The 25,423-nt window shown below is 48.0% G+C and overlaps 1 protein-coding gene across 3 annotated transcripts in view; it reads right to left on the bottom strand.

Annotated features, from left to right (window-relative positions):
- The window catches only part of MYO5C (myosin VC), a 107,090-nt gene that overhangs the window by 48,138 nt on the left and 33,529 nt on the right, over positions 1-25,423 (bottom strand). For all 3 annotated transcript variants that reach the window (XM_021940568.2, XM_031661641.1, XM_031661642.1), the window contains 13 exons: positions 24,446-24,711; positions 20,160-20,241; positions 16,785-16,925; positions 14,389-14,514; positions 11,742-11,825; positions 10,204-10,338; positions 9,665-9,762; positions 8,699-8,785; positions 8,098-8,209; positions 7,103-7,314; positions 4,688-4,853; positions 2,575-2,721; positions 367-531 (listed from right to left, as the gene is read on the bottom strand). In XM_021940568.2, the coding sequence (XP_021796260.2) occupies positions 367-531; positions 2,575-2,721; positions 4,688-4,853; positions 7,103-7,314; positions 8,098-8,209; positions 8,699-8,785; positions 9,665-9,762; positions 10,204-10,338; positions 11,742-11,825; positions 14,389-14,514; positions 16,785-16,925; positions 20,160-20,241; positions 24,446-24,711 (1,821 nt within the window). The remainder of the gene's footprint in view (positions 1-366; positions 532-2,574; positions 2,722-4,687; positions 4,854-7,102; positions 7,315-8,097; positions 8,210-8,698; positions 8,786-9,664; positions 9,763-10,203; positions 10,339-11,741; positions 11,826-14,388; positions 14,515-16,784; positions 16,926-20,159; positions 20,242-24,445; positions 24,712-25,423) is intronic.

Below are 25,423 nucleotides of genomic sequence, written 5' to 3'. Positions count from 1 at the left end.
CGCATCGCTGTTCAGGGGAAGATGTTTCCAGGGCACAGACCTTAAGGACAAGTGAGAGGAGACCGAGGTCATCCTGGAAGAAAGGGAAGCAGTCAGCCAGGGCTCTTTGGGCCTATCATCACTTTGCAAAACTTGAAAGAGAAAACCTATGTTGCATTTCTCTCTTTATTAACCTCCTCCCTTCCCCTAGACTCTAATCCTCTGATATCGCTCTTCCTAAAAGGTAGGCTCCCTTTGGTAATGGAAGCTGATAGCAAAATCTGATTTGCTCTGCAGAAATCCACTTCATAGGAAAAGCCTGCAGCGCTCATCTTCTCCACAGAGAGTCCACGTGTTTCCATCCCGTCTCACACGCCCGCAGCTGACCTCTTCCACAGCATCCCTGTATCTCTTCCCCTTCTCCTCATAATTTCGCCTGTGGGCGGCTGCTCTTTCTAGCTCTGCTTCCAGCTTCTGAATCTTTTCCACATCCCCGGCTCGAAGAGCAGCCAGGCTGGTCAGCTTCTCCACCAGCCCATGGTTTTCTTTGTTCTACAGAAAAGAAAATTCAGATGTTTAGAGGTTTATTCAAACAAAGACACTATTCCATTTAATTCTCATAGCCTTTGACACGGCATCCAAATTTGAGAGGTTGCTTTACGCTGATCACACTTATCACTGCACTGACATTTGTTAGCATCTTCTCTGTGGTGAAACAGTATGGCAGATCTTGCTGGGTCCATGTCTTCCCAAACTGGTGGCTATTTTAATGTGAGAAGTTTCCAATTCTGGCGAACCAGGACAACCTTAGTGTTACAGGCTGAACTATGCCCCCCAAAATTCATTTGTTGAAGTCTTAACCCCTGAAGTTAGGAATATCGCTGTTTTGAAGACAGGGTCTTTAGAGAGGGAATTAAGGTAAAACCAGCCCTCGGGGTGAGCCCTAGTCCAATATGATTGGTGTCCTTAGAACAAAAGGGGATTAAGACACAGACACAGGCATGGAGGGAAGATCATGTAAAGACAGACAGAGGTGGCAGCCATCTACAAGCTAAGGAGAGACGCCGCAGAAGAAACCAACCCTGCCAAAACCTTGATATGGGACCTCCAGCCTCCAAAACCGTAAGACAGTAAATTTCTGTTGTTTAAGCCACCCAGTCAATGATACTTTGCTATGACAGTCCTAGCAAACTAACACACCTAGGACAGGCAGCATCGGTACTCCCACCAGGCACTGCTCCTGGCTGGCCGCAGCTATTTTTAAGTGTTATTCTGCACAAGCTGTGTAGCAGGCAGGCCTGTTACACAACAGCACACTGAGGGAAACCCCATCAGATGCCAAATCTATTTGTTCACCCACTCACCCTTTCGTTCAGGACCCCTGTGGTACAGCTTAGGGCTAAGTTTAAAGCTCACCTTAGGAGAGCCTCAGGATTAGTGGAGACAGGCCTGCGAGTGAGTTTTATGGATCTGGACACTGTGTGTTCCACAGCATACGGATGTTTCTTTTCTTTTCTTTTTTGTTTGCTTTTTGAGATGGAGTCTCACTCTCTGTTGCCCAGGCTGGAGCGCAGTGGCACAATCTCAGCTCACTGCAAGCTCCACCTCCCGGGTCCACACCATTCTCCTGGCTCAGCCTCCCGAGTAGCTGGGACTACAGGTGCCCGCCACGACACCCGGCTAATTTTTTGTATTTTTAGTAAAGACAGGGTTTCACCGTGTTAGCCAGGATGGTCTCGATCTCCTGACCTCGTGATCCGCCCGCCTCAGGCTCCCAAAGTGCTGGGATTACGGGCTTGAGCCACCGCGCCCAGCTGGATATTTCTTTTGTTTTTTTTGAGATGGAGTTTTGCTCTTGTTGCCCAGGCTGGAGTGCAGTGGTGCGATCTTGGCTCACCGCAACCTCTACCTCCCGGGTTCAAGTGATTCTCCTGCCTCAGCCTCCTGAGTAGCTGGGATTACAGGCACGCACCCCCACACCTGGCTAATTTTATATTTTTAGTAGAGATGGGATTTCGCAATGTTGGTCAGGCTGGTCTCGAAGTCCTGACCTCAGGTGATCCGTCCGCCATGGCCTCCCAAAGTGCTGGGATTACAGGCGTGAGTCACCACACCCGGCCTTGGATGTTTCTTTTCATACCAGTGGGAACGGTATGGGGAATCTTCCCAAACTAGGCAGGGCTGCAGCTAGACCCTAAGGCACCTGTGGGAAAATTAGAAATGGCAGCTCCTCTGAGCTGATGTCATCCCGAGGCAGCACGCTTGGCATGCAGACAGCATCTTTGAGCAAATGAGGTACCTTTGCCTCAAGGCAACACAGCTTCACACAGGGACACCTGACTTGGAAAGTGGAGCCAGGCTGGACTCAGCCCCACCTGCCCTCTGAGGTAGGCATACTTGTGCAGTATATAACCTACACCACCACAGGCAGCAACCCTTTACAGTGTACCTCTGTTTCCTAGCTCAGGTGGTCCACGTAAACTGAACCTCCTAACATGGGCATACATTTGAATAGCACAGCTAAGGAACTGCTCCAGAACAAACTACAGCCATGTAAGAAAAAGTAAATGTAAAAGATGCACTATGAGCACCTACCTGATCTTCCAGTTTTTTCTGCAAACGCTGGACCCTGTAAGTAAGCTGAATATTGAGCACGAATCGTCGGATACTCTGGAATCTGCGTCTGGCCAGCCACGCCCGTGCGTATTTCTGCAGGATCACAGCCTTGTGTTCCTCCAGCATCTTTAAAACAAGGTTTTGTGAAATATAAACTGGACCCCAACTGCTTCTCTAAAACAGTCTTACTATTGTTGGTAAAAAATGGTATGAGAAATCCATGTCCCAAGAAATCGGTCTCTGCTATAACTTTCTTTTTTTTCTTTTCTTTTTCTTTTTTCTTTTTTGGAGAGACTAGTTATTTCAAAAAGATACTTGTCATATTCAGCATCAAAACAGTTGCATTAGGGCCACGTTTATGGCTCACACCTGTAATCCCAGTGCTTTGGGAGGCCCAGGAGGGAAGATCACTTGAGGCCAGGAGTTCAAGACCAGACTAGGCAACATAGCAATACCTTATCTCTACAAAAAAATTTCAAAAAGTAGCCAGGTGTAGTGGCATGTACCTGTAGTCCTAGCTACTCAGGAGGCTGAGGCATGAGGATCCCTTTAGCCCAGGAGCTCAAGACTAGCCTTGGCAACACAGACAGACTCATTCTCTACCAAAAAAAAAAAAAAGAAAGAAAAATTAGCTGGGCATGGTGGCTCACGCCTGTGGTCCCAGCTACTCAGGAGGCCGAGATGGGAGGATTGCTTGAGCCTGGGAGGCTGAGGCTGCAGTGAGCCATGATTGTGCCACTGCACTCCAGCCTGAGCAATAGAGTGAGACTTCTCTCAAAAATAAATACCTTTTTTTTTTTTTAAAAAAAAAGGTGATTCCAGGAGTTAGCCAGAAAGAAACCCCCAAAATATACTGTTCAGGTTTTCGGCTTTAAAGTGTCTTTGGACAACTTTATTTTTTTCATCAGAAGTGACCAAATTAAGACCGTGAAATCTCTGAGACCAAACTTTTGTCCTATCTCAACCCCTTTCCCATCCACTCACAGGATGGATCATGCACCCCTCATGTTGAAGTGAACACTTATTGCTCTCCTGCCTCCTTGAAAGAAAGAAAATTACGTTTTTGCCATATGAAGCTCATCTCATCACCCTTTTCTGGGTCTAAAGCTGCTGCCTCTAAAAGAGCCATCTCATTGTGCTTTGTATTAGTGCTAGAGAAATCTTGAATAGCGTATGTGGAAAACTTGTTCAATTTTATATTACTTTGAATTTGTTTCTTTGGAGTTGGGTACCCTGGCCATCTCATCTGGCTGTGAGAGCTCTCTACAGTCTGTGGGGTGGCAGTGTGCTGATTTTTTTTTTTTTTTTTGAGACGGAGTCTCGCTCTGCCACCCAGGCTGGAGTGCAGTGGCCGGATCTCAGTTCACTGCAAGCTCCGCCTCCCGGGCTCACGCCATTCTCCTGCCTCAGTCTCCTGAGTAGCTGGGACTACAGGCGCCCGCCACCACGCCAGGCTAATTTTTTGTATTTTTAGTAGAGATGGGGTTTCACCGTGTTAGCCAGGATGGTCTCGATCTCCTGACCTTGTGATCTGCTCGCCTCGGCCTTCCGAAGTGCTGGGATTTACAGGCATGAGCCACCACGCCCGGCCAGTGTGCTGATCTTTTAAAGTTTCTTTCCCCACCCAGTCTCTGCTTTAGGTGAGGTCTGTTAGGTGCACATTATTGGCTTAAAATGTACTTTCCTTTGGTGTGGTCTCTTTGGGGCCAACTGGGAGAAAGAGAAACCAACAGTGCAACTGGTGTGTGTGTGTGTGCATGTGTGTGTGTGTGTGTGTGTGTGAGAGAGAGAGAGAGAGAGAGAGACCAGGTCTCCCTCTGTTGCCCATGCAGGCTGCAGTGTACTGGCATGATCATAGCTCACTGCAGCCTCGAACTCCTGGGCTCAAGGAATCCTCCCATCTCAGCTCCCTGATGTCCAGTTGGGACTACAGGCCTGAGCCACAGCACCTGGGAGAATCTCCTTTCTGGCTTGGCTGACACTTTGTACAAAGTGAGGTTGCCCACAGTGGAGTCTTTCCCTGGCCCCTGTTTTGTTCTCAGTAAGGAAGGCCCGTACACCCTCCCCTCCTCTAGAGAGAGGTTGGCCTTACCTTTCGATACCTCCTCCTTGCCAGGAATCCTCGGGTGTAGGCCTGGATGGTGATGGTGGCCACGCGAATCAGCTGATACAGGTTGCGAACAAGATACCCGCGGCAGTGCTTCTGAATGATTATGGCTGCCCAGGCTTCTTTTAAGGCCACTGCAGTAATAGCTTTCCTTGATTAACAAGGATGAAGAGTGAGTCTGTTATCCACAGAGCATCAACTTCCATCACACAGCTGCAAGCTTGGCTAGCATGTGTTTAGTAAGGAAGGTTCAAATATTTTGCACCTCTCCATATTAAATTCTGTGAGCGGTTTTTTATTCTAATGACTACTTGAGGCCAGTTCCCAGTTCCCTCTCCTTGAAGAACCACATGGGAACTTTCACACGTTTCCCATTCAGGCCAATCGATTCGCCTCCACTCAGGTACCCACAGAGACCACGACGAGACCGTGCACTGGCGCTGCACTTGCTCATTCATGTACTCATTCATTCATGTGAGAAATCGTGCTGGAGGCTCCAGATCAGGGCTGGCCAACGATGGCTACCACCTGTCCTTATCAAGCTTTACTGGAACACAGCCACATCTATTATTTACGTATCACCCATGGCTGCTTTCATGCCTCAGCAGCAGGAAAGACTGCAAGACCCCAACGCCTTAAATAATGATCATCTGGTCCTTTACAGAAAAAGTTTGCTGTCCCTGTCTAAATGACTAGAGGTGAAGATGATGTTCTTGCCTTTAGAATTGACAGCCTCACGTACAGAAAGACTAATAAATGGCCAAGAAAAAAGAAAAATAAAATACCAACTAACTAGATCTGTAAGTGAGAGGGGAAAAAACAGTTATTCTGCTTGGGGACAGCTGGTATGTGAACCAGCCCATGATAGAGTAGGATGTCTGTACACAGTGAAGGCTGGAAAAGGCTTTCAGGATGAGGGACCAGCATGAGTAAAGGCATGGAGGCCCTGCAGTGCCTGAAATATTCAGAAAAGGAGTTTGTTTGGAATCACTAGAATAAGATGGATGAAGAAAATTAGACGTCGATGAGGTTAGAGAAATAGATGGGCACCATTTGTTATTTTAAAAACATATTTGTTGAACACCTTCTATGACAGCCACCATGCTAGGTCCAGGTATGGATGACCAGACAAGTGTGGCCCCTGCCCTCATGGAGCTTCCATTCTTATGAATGCACCCACGCTATGGAGGGCTTTGAATATCACGTCAGAGACTGAATGCTATTCTGTAGGAAACAGGGGCCTTAAAGGCAGGTGCAGGGCAGTGGCTCAATCAGGCTCTGATGTAGGAAGATGGGAAGGAGGTGGGAGGTGGAGCATGGTGCCATCAGAGTACAAGGTAGGTGATGCTGTGAGCTAAACTGGGGGCAGGAGTGGGATGGAATGAGTGGGACAGGCAAGAGGCCAGCAGGGCAGGATGATCAGGCCCTGGTGAGCCCCAAATAGGAAGGGAGCATAGCCTTGGCAGGGAAGATAACTATGGTTTCCTTCCCCAGAGACTGCTGTTATCAACTGGGCCCAGAAGCACAGGAGGGCGAGCCAGCCCAGCCGTGTGTCCATGCCACACCACGCTGGTCATGCAGAGAAGGCCAGAGGCTGCCACTGGTCATCCTCCAGCTCAGGAAGAAGTCAGGCTTGCAGATGCAGCCTGACCCTAAACACCGGCCTTCTCAAGCATCCTCACAGCATCCCAAGGAAGGGGCAGGGCAGGCAGAGAGAAACACACAGTTTATCTAGGGGCACCCCGGTCTCGTGCTTTCCAGCAGGTACGCCAAAGCCCTGGAAGTCCCGAAATGACCGAGGTCCTTCAGTGGGCTGGCAGGGTCGTGTGGACTCTCAGGACCCCTCAAGCCAGGTGGGATCAGTAAAGCTGGTGGATGGCCCTCCCCTCAGCCCTTGGCTTGGCTGGGGCTGCTGTGGTCTTCCTGCTCAGGGGTTCTGCGATTGGTTTGCTGCCACGCCTTGCCAGGGACCCCCTCTGCCATGGTGCACCCCACCTGTTGCTGGCAGGCTGATCGCTGGCTATTCTTGACATCTGTCCTTTGGATCTTCACTAGGGCCTTGCTGGCCTTAGGCATTTTCAGTTCCCACAGGAAAGGGGCCCCGGGCCTCTCCCTGAGCTTCTAGAACCCTGACTCTCCTTAGTAACACTCTCACCAGGGCTTCCTCCCTGCAGGGCCCTGGTGTCGGCTCACCACATAGACGCCAGGCAGAGCCAGCACTACTGCCCCTGAGAGATGAACCCTTCTTGCCCCAGTGCTCATGACCACCAAGGGGACCCCTGCACGTCTGCACCCTGGGTCACAAGAGAAGGGTCCCTTGCCCTTGATGGGTCCTCCCCCTGGAGATAATCAGCACAGAAAGCCCCACAGTTCCACATGTGTTCCTTGATTCCAACACACCTCACGGTTTGCTGACCCCGGAAGTACCGCTGGATTATCAGGGCGGCTCGTCTCTCCCGGAGGAATTTTTTCCTCTGGAGCCAGCCACGAATGTGCTTTTGTATCACAACACAACTCTGCCTCAGTTTATCCAATCGAAGTTTCTCTAAATAAGCCACTTGTCCTGCTCTGAAGAAAATTTTGGTTTTACCAAACTGGTACTGATTAGAATCCTGGAAGAGAAAAATGATACAGTTAGAATTAAAATCTTTCAGATTTTCTACAGTACAGTATTTGGAAAAGACCTTTAGGGATTCAAAGGTGCCAGAAATATTGTGATTTTGACATTTAAGGCAGAAAAACTCACATCATGATCTAGAAATGTATACTTTGAGTTGTTTGTTTCAAGTCACCCTGGAGGGAGAAATGGGACTTAGGCTGAGGAATCCCTCTGTGGGTGAGAAGAGGGGTGTCATTTGCGGCGATTCTCAGTTGGGCTGCTGGAGAACCTCAGCCGCTCACTCGTGGTCTCTACATCGGAGTAGAAGAAACTGGGGAAGTTTGGTTTTCTGTCTTCATTTTGGGTTCTCTTCAACATCCCTTTTGCTGGACCTTGTAACTTCCCATCTCCTTCCCATCACAACTCATCACTGCAGCAATGATGTCAGTCCACATTGGGCACCATGCCTGGAGCCCACGTGGCTTGGCGACAACCCCAGTTGACCATATCCTATAAGCCTGGTCCACAGAGGACTGGGTTAGATCATGGGAGAGCAAAGCAGGACACAAGGATACTGGGGAGGCCAGGGTTCGGATGTGGGTCCCTAACAGGGACTCATGGCCCACTGAACGCTCTGCTACAGTCTCCTCAGCAGACAAGTGCTCCGGGCACATTTTCTCTCCTCTCAGGCGTTCATGATTACAGTCCTGAGCGTCCGAGACAAAGATAAAACAGCAGGTTTGGGAGACGTGCTTCCAGGAAGGAGACCACGATCGCAGGAGGTGGGGAAACTGACCTGAATGAGTCTGTGTAAAACCGCCTTGCACACCTCCTTTTTATCGCTGAAGGAAAGCTCTTGCTTGGTCATGAGAATGCCGTAGCGACTGTAGAACTCGATGTATGTCCACCTGGAAAATCAAAGGGGATCAAAGCCAGGCGTGTCAGAGGAAGAGCATTGTGTCTGGGGATGCCACTGCCTTACCTGCCACTGTTGTCACAGGGCGGGGGTGGTGGAATCTGTCCTGAGGATAAAGGCACTGATCTTTGATCCCCGCCTGCCTGGGACGCTATCAAGACCACCCTGAGCACAACTGTCTGCCCCAGCAATCGTGCTCCTTCTCCCAGTCAGCGTCTTCCCCAGCACACCGGGGAGGCAGTGGGGTCGCCACCAGCCGCCGAGATGCAGTGATGGGGTGAGGAGGTGGTGGCGGCCTCCGTCCCCCACAAAGCCTATTTCTCACCCTCCTCTGGACTTCCACGGGGCAGTGGGAAAATCTTGGGGGCACTTTACAGAAGCCAAAAGTATGTGACAAAAATCATGGCAGCCATGTCCTTGGTTCTCAGCATAGCTCTGAAGTTGGCTACTTTTCCCCCCAAAACAAGGACGGACAACATACCTGGAAGGGTAGCTCTGTGCACTAATGCGAATCGTCTCTAAAACACCACAGGCTCGCAGCTGCTGAACAATTCTTTTGGAGTCAAACCTTAAAAAAGACAACATTATCAAGTGTTAAGCCAATGTAACTGCTCAACATGTCCATAAGCAGGCACAGCAGACCCGCCTAGACTATGACCCTGGGCCAGGTACCCAGCAGATACTTAGTACGTTTCTATTGCCTGACCAAGAAAAATAGCCCCTCTGCAAAACAGTCCAGAAAGGTGCAGTGGGATATAGAGAAAGGAGCAGCTGACTCTGATGGAGGTGGCAGGGAGAAGGCCTTGGGGGAACCGGCCTTTGAGTTGAGCTTCAAACGACAACCAAGTGGAAAGAAACGTGCTAGCTCGCCTGGCCCAAGCACCCACTGATGCTTGAATTTCCTCCATAAAACACCCAACAGGTGGCTCTGCAGCTTCGGTCTCACCCATCTGGTGACCCACGGACAGACTCACCACCTCCATAGGCAGCTCATCCCCCTTTAGGCACCTCTTTCAGCTCTAGTAAGCTACAAGGGACTCGTTACACCTTATATGCACAGGCACTGGGTCTCCTCTGTGGGGTCCCAGAGAACAAGCATAATGCCTCATGCCATCACGTGTGAGGACAAATCTTCCGACCTTCCACGATCTTCTACAAACACGCATACTCATTCTCCTTTTAATCAAGTAACAGGTTCTGGCTCAGTTGCAAAAACTTTAGTTGTAGAAGATTCTTTCAAATCTAGCCCTTTTACTGAGCCCTGGAGATGAGGGGGTTTAACCAGAGGGGCTGGGCTAACATTTTATGTAAAGGGCAGCATTGTTCTAAATCACTAAAAAAAAACCCAGACACAGGGTAAATCTCAAGACAACTGGAAGCAAATTCTCCAACTTTATGGCAGCAACTGCCTCCCCGCATCTTCACTGTGAGTTGTATAAGAACTTACTCGAAGGGTAACTTCTCATCATTTGGCTTGATGCATCGAACGTAGTGGGGCGTTGTCGCATTGAGGGTCTCCATGAGCAAGTACAGAGAGCTGCGGAACTAGGAAACAAAGCTAGAGATCAAACATGGCTCTGAAATAATTTACTGCTTACATCACGGTAAAACGCAGCCCAACCTTGTTAAGTTACTCAATAGGAAGAAAAGTTAACCTCATGCGTAAACACCTTTTATGAAAGGTTTCAGTCCATGACTGTGGTTTATCAGCATGTCCTACCGTTCTGGACAGAACACATACTCCCAGACAGCAGAGAACTGAATAAATCATGTTATTGTGCAAAAGTGTGGTTCGCTCCAGTGCGTGCTGCCTTGGAGGGGGAAGTATGACGACGATGAACTTTTTGCAGTGGAGTGCATGTTAGACTGGAAGAGCCCCAGCGTCCATCCATGTCCAGGCCTGGAATATGGGTCCTCTGAGTGCCCTGGCTCCCCGGGGCCTGGCCCTGCCTTTAGAACCCTCACTCTCAAACACCTTCTCAGTACCTTGCTCCCAACTGTGGTCCGGAAATGCTTGCTGTTTGGCTTGATGACTTGCTTTGCAGATTTAACTGTAATCATTGAACCAAAAGGAGAAAGAGGAGCTGGATTTTCTTGAAAAAAGTTGGCACAGAGATGAAACTGGAAGGAACAGAGAGGATCTCAATGTCCAAAAGCAACTGTCCACAGTCCTCACTCATACAAGCCACATAAATGGTGACAACCCAGCTAAACTAGTGGGCAGTGAACAACCTCACCAACGTCTACAGCCAAATCTCAATTCCACAAGAGGATCGTCTTCCCTAGGGATGGCCCATGGCTTCTTTCCCAGGAATGGGAACAGAGAAGAAGAGTGTGTCAATGTCTGTATGTGGGTATCACTCTAAGTGTCAGAAAGTGGAAACATCTACTATTCTCACCTCCATGCCTGGCTCACTCTGTGTCTCCACCTGCAATCTCCTCCCTCCTACTCCACATTCTCATCCCTGCAAATCCAAACCCTACCCATGAATCTCTTAAAATGTTTTCCATGGCCGGGCGCGGTGGCTCAAGCCTGTAATCCCAGCACTTTGGGAGGCCGAGACGGGCAGATCACGAGGTCAGGAGATTGAGACCATCCTGGCTAACACGGTGAAACCCTGTCACTACTAAAAAATACAAGAAAACTAGCCGGGGATGGTGGCGGGCGCCTGTAGTCCCAGTTACTCAGGAGGCTGAGGCAGGAGAATGGCGTGAACCCGGGAGGCGGAGCTTGCAGTGAGCCGAGATCGCGCCACTGCACTCCAGCCTGGGCAACAGAGCGAGACTCCGTCTCAAAAAAAAAAGAAAAAAAAGAAGTTTTCCAGCCCCACCCCCTTCACAATGAATGAATGAATCCCGACTTCTCTGAACTGTCTTCATCTTGTATTTGTACCTCTTTTAAAGCACTTACTACCTTCTGCTTTGTATCAGTTATTTCTTTAAATGTCTTATCTTCTCTCAGAGTGAATTTCGTATTTTGTTTTGTTTTGTTTTGTTTTGAGACAGGGTCTTGCTCTGTTACCCAGGCTAGAGTGCAGTGGTGCAATCATGGCTCGCTGCGGCCTCTACCTCTCAGGGCCAAGCAGTCTTCCCAACCTCAGCCTCCCAAGTACCTGGGACTACAGGCATGTCACCACTCCCTGCTAATGTTTTTATATTTTTAGAAGAGATGGGGTCTCGCCTTTTTGGCTAGGCTGGTCTCAAACTTCTGGCCTCAAGCAATCCACCCACCTCCGCCTCCCAAAGTGTTGGGATTACAGGCGTGAGCCACCACATGTGATTGGAATTGTGATTCTTTAATGGTTCTATTAGCTGTCCTTCCCGTCATCTGCATGTTTGATTTCTGATTTTGCATATAGTAGATTTACAGTAGTTATCTTTTTGTAACTGTGAGCTACAAGTTACCACTGTCCAGAGAGTTTACACACACACACGCGCTCTCTCTCCCCTTACTCTTTCCTTATATACATCTAGATCCATGTCAATTATATAATAGTTTTAGTTACCACTAGGACTTTACAGACCTTGCTTGCTCTCAGGATTTCGACCAGCATGTCATAGACGGTGTCTCTGTTTTTCTCCAGGAAACCTTCACATTTATACTCTACCTATACAGAGGAAGCAATCAATTATTCCCAAAGAGGCCAAAGAATATAGGCTCTAAGCACAAGTTTCATCTCTTTTTAAAGAAAGATTAATAAAAAGGCTATAGAGGCGATCTTACAAAAAGAGGTCTGTTTTCTGTGCGCCACCGCAGCAGCCCCATTATGTATCAGCTGGGAATGTGTCTGCTCTGCTACCACCTGGATCTCTCACCTGCCTGCTGATCACTCTGCACTCACCTGTCAGCTCCCTCTGGCCACAGGAGTCCCGTTGCTCCCTGCGGTATGTGCAGTTCATACAAGAACACCTGACTTAGGTCTCCCTTTGCCTTTGAAGCCACCAGGAGGAGGAAAAAGCTTAGTAGTGTTCACTGGGTTCAAACAGACATCGTTTCCTAAATCAACATTAATGTGGTAGAAAGGATAGAAAAACCGATCAGCTGACCACCGGGCCTTCGAGAGCCGCCAAGCCCTCAGAGTCAGGTTTAGAGTGGGTAAACATTTACACTGCTAGAATCTGGCTTAGAAAAACTCTCCATGCTGCCCTTTCTGATAAGTAACGCTTCTTGAATCCCTCAAACCATGGCATATCAGGGTGGCTGCTTAAACATTCAACCTCCCTATAGTTCATGCCTCTGGATTGCATATCTTAATATGTGATAATATATTTTTCATAAATTAAAAACATATTAAAATTAATGTTAAAAATTGACAATGAGGAAACAGGGGAGAGTGCTGGAATCTGGAGGCAGAGGGTTCCTGGGCATGGCCTCTGCTTTGTACCCCAGGCAAGGAAGTACTCTTGCCGGTAGGTTAAGATCCAGGAACACCGGCTGTTTGTAAACACTTCTTTGTGAATGAAGTACCTGGATTGTTGTACAAATTCTTCCAGAATGGTGGTGTGAGCCACTAGGACAGACAGGCAAAGGTGGCAAATATAGAGCTTTCTTGGTCCGGGTGAGCATCTGTGGGGACAGTGTCACAGGCAGTTGGTGCCTCTGTTGGGGACTCTGGGACCAAGGGAAGATGTGCTGAGTTGCTACATCTAAGCTCAGCTGCCTTGCATTCAATATGACCTGATTTCCCTGGCCAATGAGACCGAAAACCTAATCTAACCCCATAGCGTGTGTGGGTTCTTCCCACCAATCAATCCACAGTCCAGCCCAAACGCTGCCTAGTTTTTTGAAGGGAGACTTCCTGGAAGTGGCAGGTGAGAGAATTTACATGTACAGAAACTACATCCTATAAAGAGAGACCCTTGAAAGAAATCCCATATGTGCTTTTTATGGAGTCTGGCCTTTCCTTTCTGGTTCAGGGACCAGACCCTGAAATTATGACAATAGCTAGAAAATATAATTTTACATATGATCATTCATTTCATAGGCATCTTTTCAGGAGCCTATCTGAAAAAGTCGAAGCACTAAAAACTTAACTTTTTTTTTTTTTTTTTTTGAGACAGGGTCTTACTCTGTCGGCCAGGCCGGAGTGCAGTGGCGTGATCTCGGCTCAATGCAACCTCCCAGGTTCCAGCAATTTTCCTGCCTCAATCACCTGAGTAGCTCGGATTACAGGTGCGTGCCACCACGCCTGGCTAATTTTTGTATTTTTTAGTAGAGACGGGGTTTTGCCATGTTGGCCAGACTGGTCTCGAATTTCTGGCCTCAAGCAATTCACTCGCCTCAGCCTCCTAAAGTGCTGGGATTACAGGTGTGAGCCACTGCACCCGGCCAATCCTATATTTTAATATTTTACAGTCCTCTGTGAGCACACAAAGGTGATCATAGCTTTCCAGGTTGCTGTCCCCTCCCTCCACCATCAGTCACTCGGGACTGACCAGCTCTGACTCACAGCACCAGCCTCTGCAATAAACACAGACAAGCACAAGTCATTCCTGTGAGCCCTGGCACTGGGCCAGCCTACCAAGGCAACACCCAACCAGGACATGGGAGGAGGTAGGAGCTCCCTTAAGGAAGGAAAACAAATAAGAATGTACATTTAGGACAGGTGGTTATGGCAATTTTTTCCTTCTGTTTTCTAAGCTTTCTATAATGCAATTTTAACAAAAATTTTTCATTTCAGACAAGTAACATCTGTTTAGCAAAAAGAAAAAGGAGACATATAAAGAAGAAAAAAGATGCAAAAGATGAAAAAAAGCACGAAGATAACCCATCAACATCTTGAATTAACCTATGTTGCCATTGTAATATAGTCCAGTTTAATCAAATAGAACTTCAGAAAAAGATATAGCTTTCATCATAGGAAAGAATTATGCTGTCTTGATGATCACACTTTCATACAGAAAATAAACTGATAAGAGGTTAATGAATTCACAGTAAATTCAAAATCAGAAGTGAGGTCTTTTAACAACACATTCGTCTTTAAAGTAGTACAGTTGAAACTCATGTATGTCATCATAAAAACAAAGCAGGAACTGTTAAACACACACTTATCAAAGCTACATGTTAAGTGTGACTTGAATCTGACCAGAAACATTCCCGGCCTGCCTACTCCTCCTAGAGGCTGTGTGGGTTCTGGGGTCGACGGCATTGCTGGAGACCTTCGCAAGTACCTTATCAGCAAAGTGCTGGATGACAAAGGATGTGTTCGACATTCTAGGCTTTTCAAACAAAGGGTTCTTGTTGACAAAATTATTATACAGCTTTTGAAGCCAGTTTTCATCAGTTCCATGTGGTAACTGGAAAATAAAAATAAAGCAACTAGCAAGTAAGAAAACTAGAGATTCATACAGGCGAGGAAAAGCACTAATTCTAAGAAACCAAGGTGATTTGGCACTTTAGTGAACTGCTCTCAATTACAGGCTTCCTATTTATTTATTTTTGAGATGGAGTCTGGCTCTTCCACCCAGGCTGGAGTGCAACGGCGCCATCTCAGTCCACGGCAACCTCTGCCTCCTGGGTTCAAGTGATTCTCCTGCCTCAGCCTCCCAAGTAGCTGGGATTACAAGTGCCTGCCACCACGCGCGGCTAATTTTTGTATTTTTAGTAGAGACGGGGTTTCACAATGTTGGCCAGGCTGCTCTCCAACTCCTAAACTCAGGTGATCCACCCACCTTGGCCTCCCCAAAGTGCTGGGGTTACAGGCATTAGCCACTGCGCCTGGCCTTAAAGCCTTTTTTAAAAGAGCAACTTTAGGCATCAATTTGTCCTTGATCTTAATCTTTAGGGCACTTTAAAAATTATTGACAAATAACAATTACATATAGTTGTGGGGGGTATGAGGTGATAATTAAATGGATACATCAACGTCCCTTTAGAAGAACAAAACTTTAAAAAGAAATGGTTGCACAATAACTTTAGAATGAAGAATTTTATTTCTATAAAATGGGTGGTATTTTATTTCTTCCCAAAGAAGTCTAAAGGTTCAGGAAAAAAATAGTGTGGGTTCCATTACATGAACATGACCTTTATTCACGGGTGAATGGGAAAAGGCTGGCACCTGAATAGACAGTCATCCCCTTCCCTTGCCTCAGGAAAACAGTTTTTCTTATTTTACTTCCTAATTAACTCACTCCTTGAAATAAGAGCATACCTCCTTGTACTAAGCTAGTTGCAAAATTTGTTCTTGATACACGTGATTTTTTTTTTTTTGAGACGGAAACCCTGTCTCTACTAAAAACACAAAAATTGGCCAGGCACGGTGGCTCACGCCTGTAATCCCAGCACTTTGGGAGGCTGAGGTGGGCGGATCACGAGGTCAGGAGATCGAGATCATCCTGGCTAACATGGTGAAACCTTGTCTCTACTAAAAATACAAAAATTTAGCTGGGCGTCGTGGCGGGCACCTGTACTCCCAGCTACTTGGGAGGCTGAGGCAGGAGAATGGCATAAACTCAGGAGGCAGAGCTTGCAGTGAGCTAAGATACACCACTGCACTCCAGCCTGGGAGACAGTGAGACTCCATCTCAAAAAAAAAAACAAACAAAAAAAAGAAAAAATTAACCAGGCATGGCCGGGCATGGTGGCTCAAGCCTGTAATCCTAGCACTTTGGGAGACTGAGGCGGGTGGATCATGAGGTCAGGAGTTTGAGACCAGCCTGACCAACATGGTGAAACCCCATCTCTACTAAAAATACAAAAATTAGCTGGGCGTGGTGGTGTGCACCTGTAATCCCAGTTACTCAGGAGGCTGAGGCAGGAGAATCGCTTGAATCTGGGAGGTGGAGGCTGCAGTGAGCCGAGATCACACCACTGCACTCCAGCCTGGGCAACAGAGTGAGACTCCGTCTCAAAAAAAAAAAAAAAATTAGCTGGGCCTGGTGGTGGGCGCCTATAATTCCAGCTACTCCAGAGGCTGAGACAGGAGAATCGCTTGAACTCAGGAAGTGGAGGTTGCAGTGAGCTGAGATCACACCACTGCACTCCAGCCTGGGTGACAGAGCAAGACTCCATCTCAAAAAAAAAAAAAAAAAAATCCTTTAACCCCGAAACCTTATTAATCCCCTCTTGGGGATTATTTGTTCTTGTGCCCCCACAAGAGACACTGCCAGGCTGGCCAACTTCGGGGTTTCCCAGAGGGAAAGGTAAGAAGAAAACTCCTAGAGAGCTCTTCCGGTGAATCACACGATGTTGATTTTTCAGCTATAGCTGATGACTCACAAGAACCAGGATGTAAAAGAAAACTCAATTGTTATTAGTCACCGACAGCTTGAGTGGAGTCACCTGCTGTTTCCATGCATGTTTCTACATACACCTTAGGTCAGCCTCTGTGCTGGACGTTACCTAAGAGGTGGTGCAGCTCCCCAAGGGTGGTCTACACAGGCTGAGGGCAAAAGGCCCAGCGGGCCCTCTGGGGTCCCTGCTGTGGATGCTGTCCCAGCATTAATATCCACCCAACCAACTGGGTAAACACCAGGATTTTACAAGCACACTTCAAAAAAACTGCTTTGCAAAATGCTCCTCTGTTAATACTTAAAAGTTGAAAAAAACAATTATTCTTAAAAGTTACCAAACATTCTTCATCCAGTAACTCCAGAATTCCCATTTTTGCTTCAATCAGATCAATAACCGGTTGATTGTCATAGAAATCTATCAGCGTCCAAGGGATATCTTCCTTCATGTATTCTTCTTGTTCCAGTTTGAAGACATGCTAGGAATCCAAAGTTAATACAGAAAGTAAAACAGAATATTAAAGTGTGTTTCCAAAGAGCAGGACGTAAGCATTTGGAAAACATAAATGGTTGATCTGTAATATTTATGTTTAAACAGGAAGACCCTGAAGTATAGACAAGGCCCATACTATGATCAATACCACTGAGTTCCTAAAGCGGGTCTAGCTGTCATCCTCCCACCTAGTCTGAGTGGGTCTCCACCTCCCAGGACATGGCTTGGGCCAGCCTGTGTCACCACCAGCACCACATGGTACTCAGTGTGGTCCTACAGCCCCTTCCTGCTAGGAGCTATTCAAGGACAGATCCAGCCTCTTTGGCCTAATGCAGCCTGGCTGGGTGGAGCCAACTACCTGAGAATGCTAGTTGCCGGGCCAGTGAGAGAAGCCCACTGCTTAGAGATCTTTGTGCACTACTTATTTGGGCTGTAGGGGTATCCGGGAGGCTTCCAGAGGATGTACTCAGGCCTACCATGGAGGATGAAAGAAAGCTGGGCTGGTTGGTGGTGAGGGGTGGTGAGGGGTGGTGAGGTGTAGTGAGGTGTGGTGAGGTGGGGTGTGGTAAGGTGGGGTGGGGTGGGTGGGGCATCAAGAACAAAAGCCTCCCATGGAGGAATCCCAGTGGGAACCGCACAAAAGCTCAATGGGTGCTTGAGAAATGCACCTCAAGCAGGTTAGAAAGTACAGGAGGACAGCAGGCAATGTGGTGGCAAAGAATGGTAGAGTCAGATCACCCGAGACCTTCACACCCTCCCTAGAGAATTCTGGGCCTATGGCCTTTTTCTAGGAGCAGTGAGGACCCACTGGAGGGTGGAGGGATTATGACGAGACCTGAAGGATGGCTCAGAGGAGGGAAGGACCGGAGGCAATGAGACCAGTGAGGACTCAGCCCGATGCTCTTGGTGGCTGCGACTTGGGGAGGAGGATGACGAGGGAAGAGGTCAGGATGGACGTCAGGCTCAGGACACGGGGTCCATGGTGTGACGTGACCACAGAAAGTCACGTGGAGGGTAAGTGGGCTGAGAGGAGAAGGTGGCACCTGCACTTCTACACCTGCTACTGCTGAGCTCCCTGCGGGCATCAGGTGCAAGGCCCAGTGGCAGCCAGATGAGGGAGACCGGAGATCAGGAGAGTCCTAACCAAAGCTTCCTGTGCCGACAACTGAAGGAAGGTACTACCCCTCCTGGGAGGATCTACAGATGGAAAGACGACTCAGAAAAAGGAGAAGAGGAAAAAGGAAGAGAAGGAGGAGGAAGTGGATGAGGAAGAAGAACAGGAGGGGATAACAAAAGCAAAAACAAAAACCAGAATTGCAGCCTCTGATTTGTGATTTTTGGCAAGACATCTGCCATCAGTGTCACTTTGAGGGTAAGGTGGACATGCTGGGGAGCAGCACGCCACTGCAGCCAGGGGACAGGGTAGCAGCCACAGAGAGTTGGACTTCAGGTGAGTTATACTGAATATGCACTTGGAATAAACCTCAGCTGTAGTTATTAATGTTAAATTTCCAGGAAAGCCTTGCAAATGTTAAAGAAATAGAAATTTACAATGGAATGAAATTTAATGGTTATACATGAATTAATTCTGGGCAAAAAAAAAAGAAACTTCTGAGTAGGATTCAATGTTAGGTCTTCTCACAACATTAGACAGCTATTATTGACTCTTTTAAAATTGATATATAATAGTTGTACATAGTTTTGTGGTACATGTGGTATTTTGACACATGCATACAATGTGTAATGACGACTCATTTTTAAAACAAGGAAACAGAGGCTTAGAGAGCCCCAGGTCCCAGAGGGAGGTAGAGCTGAGACTCAAACCCAATTTAGTTTGAGCCAAAGCCCAAGCTCTCCAAGACTTTTCCTCAGGGGTTCTGAGGCAGAATAAGACTAAACACTAACAAAGGTATAACCTTTCCATGGAGTAACGGTTAGGGTATTAATACATGATTTCTATTATGAACTGGAATCAAAATTCTTCCCATGAACATGTAGCCAAAGTTTAGGATGTAGGCTAAAAGGAAAATGTGAGTTAGTAAAGCATTTTCACTTTCATGGCTTTTCAGAAACAGAGCCAAATAGAAATGTGAGGGAGGCAACTATTTAAAAAAATATGAGAGTTGTTTCATGGTAGAGCCAATGTAGAAGGATGTCCAATCAACTTTTAACTTCATCGATTTTTGTTAGGAGCAGAAAGGCATCAGTACTGTTGGGAGTTCAAAAGTGAATTCACTGAAGTTCTTGCATCTAGGGAACTGATTTAAGAGGTCGAAATTGTATTCAATACACATAGCAATAATAAATGCCAAAACGGCCACAAGTAGCATTTAGTCAACATTTTAAAAATTGTCTTATTCATCTTTCTATCTCAGCACTTAACTTGGTACCTGGTATACACAATAGGCACTCAAAAATGTCTTTTGAATAAACAAATCTTCCTAGTGGGAAAAAAAATTGGAATCCATCTCCTGTCTGTTTCCATGGGAGGATACATTTGATCTTATCAGTAGTTACGAAGGTACCATATATGTCTTGTTCTAAATTAAGGCTGGAGAAACTCATTCCCATAATCCATTGGCCATCTGCTGTTTAGTGCTGCATGCGCCGAGATAAGCACTGGGCTGAGAGAGACAAAGAATGCCAGTCCTGGACTCTCCAGGTGACTAAGTCTATTTGGAGACTTGCATGCAAATGATGATAATCCCATGTGACGGGCCTGTGACAAGGAAGCACATAGGAGGAGGCCAGGAGATAACGCGGAAGGCTCTCAGGGGAGCTGGATCTCAAAACACAAGCTGGAGTTGGCCAGGTGAAGATAAAGCAATGGGGAAAAAACAGGAGCAGGTGGGTTAAGGCAGAGAAAGCAGCAAGTGCAAAGACAGAGAGGCTCGAAAGAAAGTGGAGGCCTCAGGCAACCAACTAAATAGTTTTGCCTGGCTGCACAGAGGGTCTGTATCCAAGAGGCGCAGTAAGGCTCACACATTGGCAGGTGATTCAAAAAAGAGCAAATAGATGAGAGGGTGTGATTTCAAGATTTGGCCACAAGGTGGTGCAGTAACCCAGCGTGAGGCTCCTTGCATAAAAATTTGAAACCTGAAGAAGAATGCCTCTTTCCATGATCACACACACACACACACAGACACACAGACACACAGACACACAGACACACACATACACACGGCTGAGAACTAGTCAAGAAGGCAGAAGGGTCACTTACCATGTTAAACTGTTGTTGCAGTTTTTCATTAGCGTAATTGATGCAAAATTGTTCAAAGCTGTTCACATCAAAGGTTTCAAAACTGAAATACAATTTAAACAAGTTAAAATATAACCTGAAGCAGGACATATGCATTTGTTTATAGATATTTTTTGACACTTAGAAGCTTAAACATTTGCTATATCTTCTACAAGTTTTAAATGCCCCTCAAAGCTTCTGGTTTTAATGATATCCTAGTAGTCAGTTTATATGTAACCCTTTTCCTGGTTGTCCCCTGGAAGGAATCTGGTAGGTATAAAACACCTACCCCAAGCAAGGCATTAAAATAGGCGTGTCACGATATGGTGTAGTCTGCACAACAACAGTGATATTGGCAATTGTTATTCTGACTTTACAGGTCAAAAATAAGCCTGAGAGGTTAAGAAACTTGCCAAAGGTCACACAGCTTGTGTCAGAACTTAGCTGCGAAGCTGCCTGACTGTGATGCCTGTGCCTTCAGTGAGAAGGCAATGTGGTTTCCTATTCTCCTTTCCTTGTCTGTTGAGGGCAGGAGCAGCACAATTGCGGCACAATTTTGCCTCCCGAAGGGGTGCTTTCAGAGTTCCTGGAGGAAAAGGACAAAGTCATTTCATATCCTACAGCCCAGCACACTCCGTCAGGGACGAGACAGACACGGCTGGCTTCCATGTTCAGACTTTCATCAGTTGCCTCTGCAGTTGCTTTGAAGTTGCAAGCTCAAGAACTGAGAGGAGCCCTTGGGGACAGGCCTGGGAAGCAGACTAGATACGGCACAACAGTGAGCCGTGCGGGGGCTGGAGAGCCATCAGGATTGTCCAAGGGGCAGCTGCTACTCAGCTCCTGCCAGCCGTAGCCATGGACGAATGTGGGCCAGGATGTTAGATTCACTGGTTCTCAAGAAAAGGCAGAAAACTGGGACTTTTAAGTGAGTAATCCCACTCTGCAAAACATGCTGTGGGCAGAACAAAACAGAGGCGCCAAATTTAGCACCTGGCCAGATGCGCTCCAGCTGGGAGGCAGCTTGCTGAGCGCTTTAAGGTGTCAGCATTTATGCATGTCACCTCCCTTAACCCTCACACAGCCCTATGTGAAGGGCTCCTGTGGCTCCACTGTCACACGAGGGTCAGAGAAGGAGTGACCATGGTGAGGACCAACAGCCAGCAAGTGGTGCCAGAAATGCAATTCGACCCCAGTGCTTGGTGCCTCTAAAGCTTTGTTCTTAACCACCCTAATCCTGAGAGGTTCCTGCCAGCTCCTACCACGGGTTCCCTGGGAGTCTCACTTGACAGCTGGTTTGGCTCAATCTGGAATTCCTGGGCAGGGTAAGAACCTGGACTGTCCTCTAGGCAGCTCCAGGGTGACGCATAGCAGCTCGAACGGCCCCATTCCACACGCAGCCTTGGTGGCTCAGAGATTTGGAGGCTGGTCTGCTCATGGAAGCAAGGCCAGGGCTGGGCCTAGGGGAGATTCAAAAGGGTCTCACTGCGCTCTGCAGCTCACAGTTGGGGCCAAGGGCAGGGCTTTCTAGAACCTGGCAAAATGTCAAATATCAATGCATTATTTGGGGGCACAAAGAACTGAAGTTTAGGACCTATGGAAAGACCTAGATCTGTGACTTAAAATGCTAAAGGCACATTGACTATGATAACACTTCACATTGGATCCATGCTTATGGTTTTCAAGGTACCTGCATACCTTCCATCTTGTCTTCAAAATCACCCTGCAAGAGAGGCCCCATCTTGTAGATGCAGAAACTGAGGCTTGGAGAGGTTCTGTGACTTTCTTGGGGTCACGTAACTGGCATGCTATGGAGCTCACTCCGAGGGGTCTGACCCCCAGACCCAGGCTTTTCCAACTCTGGGTCCAAAGAACCTAACACGACAGGCCGGGGAGTCACCAGCCTTCGTCCGCTCTCAGCTTAGACCTGGAAGCTCATAGCCTCAGCTTTACTTGCTTTCAAAGATGCTAACTGTTCCTTTGAAGCTTCCTTATTTCCCAGTCAAAATGAGCTTTCTCAAAAGTTGCAGGTACGCCTGGGCGAGGGTTAGCCTAGAAGTGAGGCTGCTGGAGGGGGCGGGAAGGGCTTGGCCCCGGGCTGCAGCCCTGCTGCCTAGAGGAAAACTGATTTTTTGGAGGCGTCTCATGAACTCAAGGGTGGCAGCAAAGAGGCTGTTGTTAGAATATTTGAGAGGAATCTTAAAATAATTTATTCTAACAAGTCTTTGAGAATTTATAAATACTCATCTCAGGTTTTTCCACATAGCTGAAAAATTCAGATTCCTTATTACAGTGGTCCTGGATCCTGCCTGGGGGCCAACATCCAGCTTGCTACTCCTTGCACACGGCTGCCCCTGCTCTGTCCCCACCCCCTGCTAACCTCCAGCACACCTTCCTCCCTTCCCAGGACTCATCCCAACCTCTACTGCCGGCCTGCCGCCCTCACCAGTCTCGGTCCCACGGCGGCAAGAGCCGTGTGTCTGTGCTGTTCAACCATTGCCTCCAACACAGTGCCTGGGATATAAATATCTGTTAGATAAAAATATGAAATAATGGCCGGGCGTGGTGGCTCACGCCTGTAATCGCAGCACTTTGGGAGGCCGAGGTGGACAGATTGCAAGGTCAGGAGATCGAGACCATCCTGGCTAATACTGTGAAACGCCATAGCTACTAAAAATACAAAAAATTAGCCAGGTGTGGTGGCAGGTGCCTGTAGTCCCAACTACCAGGGAGGCTGAGGCAGGAGAATCACTTGAACCTGGGAGGAGGAGGTTGCAGTGAGCTGAGATGGTGCCACTGTACTCCAGCCTAGGCGACAGAGCAAGACTCTGTCTCAAAAAAAAAAAAAAGAAATACACTCTTAAAATAAAGGACTGCCATTTAAAAATACATTTTTAAAACACCCAAAAGAACAGAGAATAACAGAACAATTACATATTTCCACCACAGTGAAACAGGACTATTTTTAATGAGGACTATCCATTTTTAAAAGTTCACTTAAGCTTTTACGGGCTGCTCAAACACTTTCTTGGAACAAGACAAGGTAAATAATTGACTAGACTATCCCAGTAATGTATTAAGCATTTTATAACTGTTGACATGTACTATGAATTGGGAGCCATACATATTAACGTAGAATCTAAATTAAACAAAGCAACTCCCTTGAGGCACTGTCTCCCATTTGACAGCTATGGGAAAAGCTGCCTCTCTACCCGCGTGCAAGTCCAACAGCGTGACAGCGTGGCGTGGCCCTGTCCCCTCCTCCCCAGGAGGCAGCAGCAGGGCCATGAAGGCCAGGGCTCGGCTCTCCCCTTTGCATGGGGAATGGGGTTGAGCTGCTTTTTGCCAGGGTGTGGGGGGAGATCCCCCAATCCAGGTGGAACACTCCACGATGCCTTTCATGGGTCAATCTTCCCCCTTCTCCTGCTAAGAAACCAGGGTGGGTCCCAGGAGAGAGGCAAGGGCTGGGCACTGGGGCCAGCTGTTGAGAAAATCCTGAGGGATAACAACCTCTGCGGAGCCCTCCATGCCAGCTTCCACTCTGGTTACTCCCCAGCAGTTTCAGCAGGAGCTGGGCCTGGGGTTTAGAGAAGGAGGACCAGGCAGAGACAATGAAAAAGAACCCAATTCCAGGATGGGATGAAGGGTAAGATCTCCGGGAGGAGGGCTGGGGAAAATCCAAGACCTTCTCACCCGAGAACAGAAAATGATTGGGGTGGCGGTGGCTGATCAGAGACCTGGGTTCAGTCCACCTCTGGCCGCTGGGCTTGGGCAAGATGCAGGCCTAGGTGACTTGTCGTCCCCTGTGATTTGAATGGGAAGGGACCCCGGGGCTCCACACCACAGGGGCCTTTGGTGGGAAAAGCAGAAGCAGGAGCCTCACAACTGTGCTGGGTTTTCCCACCAGTGGAGCAACTGTGACCAAGTTATTGAGTCTTTCTAAGCCTTGGTTGTTGCAGCTCTAAAATGGGGATAGTTATGAGGTTGCTTAAGAATGAAGTGAGAAAGCTCAGGGAAGTCAGGCAGCCTCAGAGCTGGCACACAGTGAGCTCTTAACGCCAGTCATTACTAATTCAGCATCTCTTTAATGCACTTTAAATAAACGGCACCATAGCCCAGTAGAGTGTACTTAGCATCTATAGGGGCAAAAGCAGAGAGTGTTATCTTTCTAATCATGTGAAATACAAAGGAACCAGAACAAAATAATCTAAAAACCACATGGTTCTCAACATGTAAAGGAGGAAAGACAGGCTCACTGAAGAGAATCTTACCCATAAATGTCCAAAACACCAATAAAAGTGTGCTGCTTGCCTGAAAACTGCAACGCTTGGTTAATTCTCTCCACAATGAAGTCGAACAGGTGAGCATAGATCTTTTTGGCCAGAGCATCCCTGGCATTGACAGCCTGAGGCCTGGTCATGGGTTTTACCACCGTCTCAGAGCTTGTGACGATTTTGCGATTGCACAGCCACTGAGCAACTCTGCCACTCTCCAGGCCCAGGAGCTCACAGAACACCTTCAGGTGACTGTCATCCTCCTTCAAAAACAAGCACAAGCCCCGTCAGGTGGCCCAGCCATCCAAAGCCACACAAACCCACCCGGCCCAGGCCCCTGTGCCCACACTCAGGCCTGTGCAAGAGCTGACTAGTAGCTGGCACAAGGATGTCCAGGCCTCAGGAGGTGGAGACAGACCTGGGAGTAGAGCGAGAGGGCTGCACCGGCACGGGTCCTGCACCTGGCCCTTGGAGGACCACCCCTGCAGCAATGCCGGGGAGTCCAGGGCTGCATCCCACACTGATTTTTCATGTTAACCAAAGAATGTCCGCGGTGACTAAGGCCATGGAGGTCATCCTCCCTAGACCCCGCCCTGTTCCTGTGGATGTGGATGCAGCCCTCTCTCTTCCCTTTGTACCATCCTGGGCCACTTGTCAAGAGTGTGCATTCACCCTGCCCCACCTCGTGTGGCCAGGGGTTTGCCTGGATGATGGCCCAGGAGGTACCTGGGTGTTGCTGCCAGGCAGAAACTGGTGCGGTTCCCGTGGCTGAGCTAGTGCCTCAGCTGACATGAGGCCTGGGGTGGGACTTTTCCTGCATGCACAAAGTGAAATCTTGCTTCTCCCCCAAGCCCGGGCATGAGAGCTGCCCCGCTGGTCAGCAGATGAAAAGAGGGAAGAGGTGCTCCCATTTCCCTTCAGCCGGTGTGGACAAAGGGCTCCTGTCCTCAGGCGAGGATGTGACTCCCAGCTCCT

Source organism: Papio anubis, unplaced genomic scaffold, assembly GCF_008728515.1.
Source record: "Papio anubis isolate 15944 unplaced genomic scaffold, Panubis1.0 scaffold213, whole genome shotgun sequence".
NCBI lineage: Eukaryota > Metazoa > Chordata > Mammalia > Primates > Cercopithecidae > Papio > Papio anubis.
This window is presented reverse-complemented; position numbering and strand designations above follow the sequence as displayed.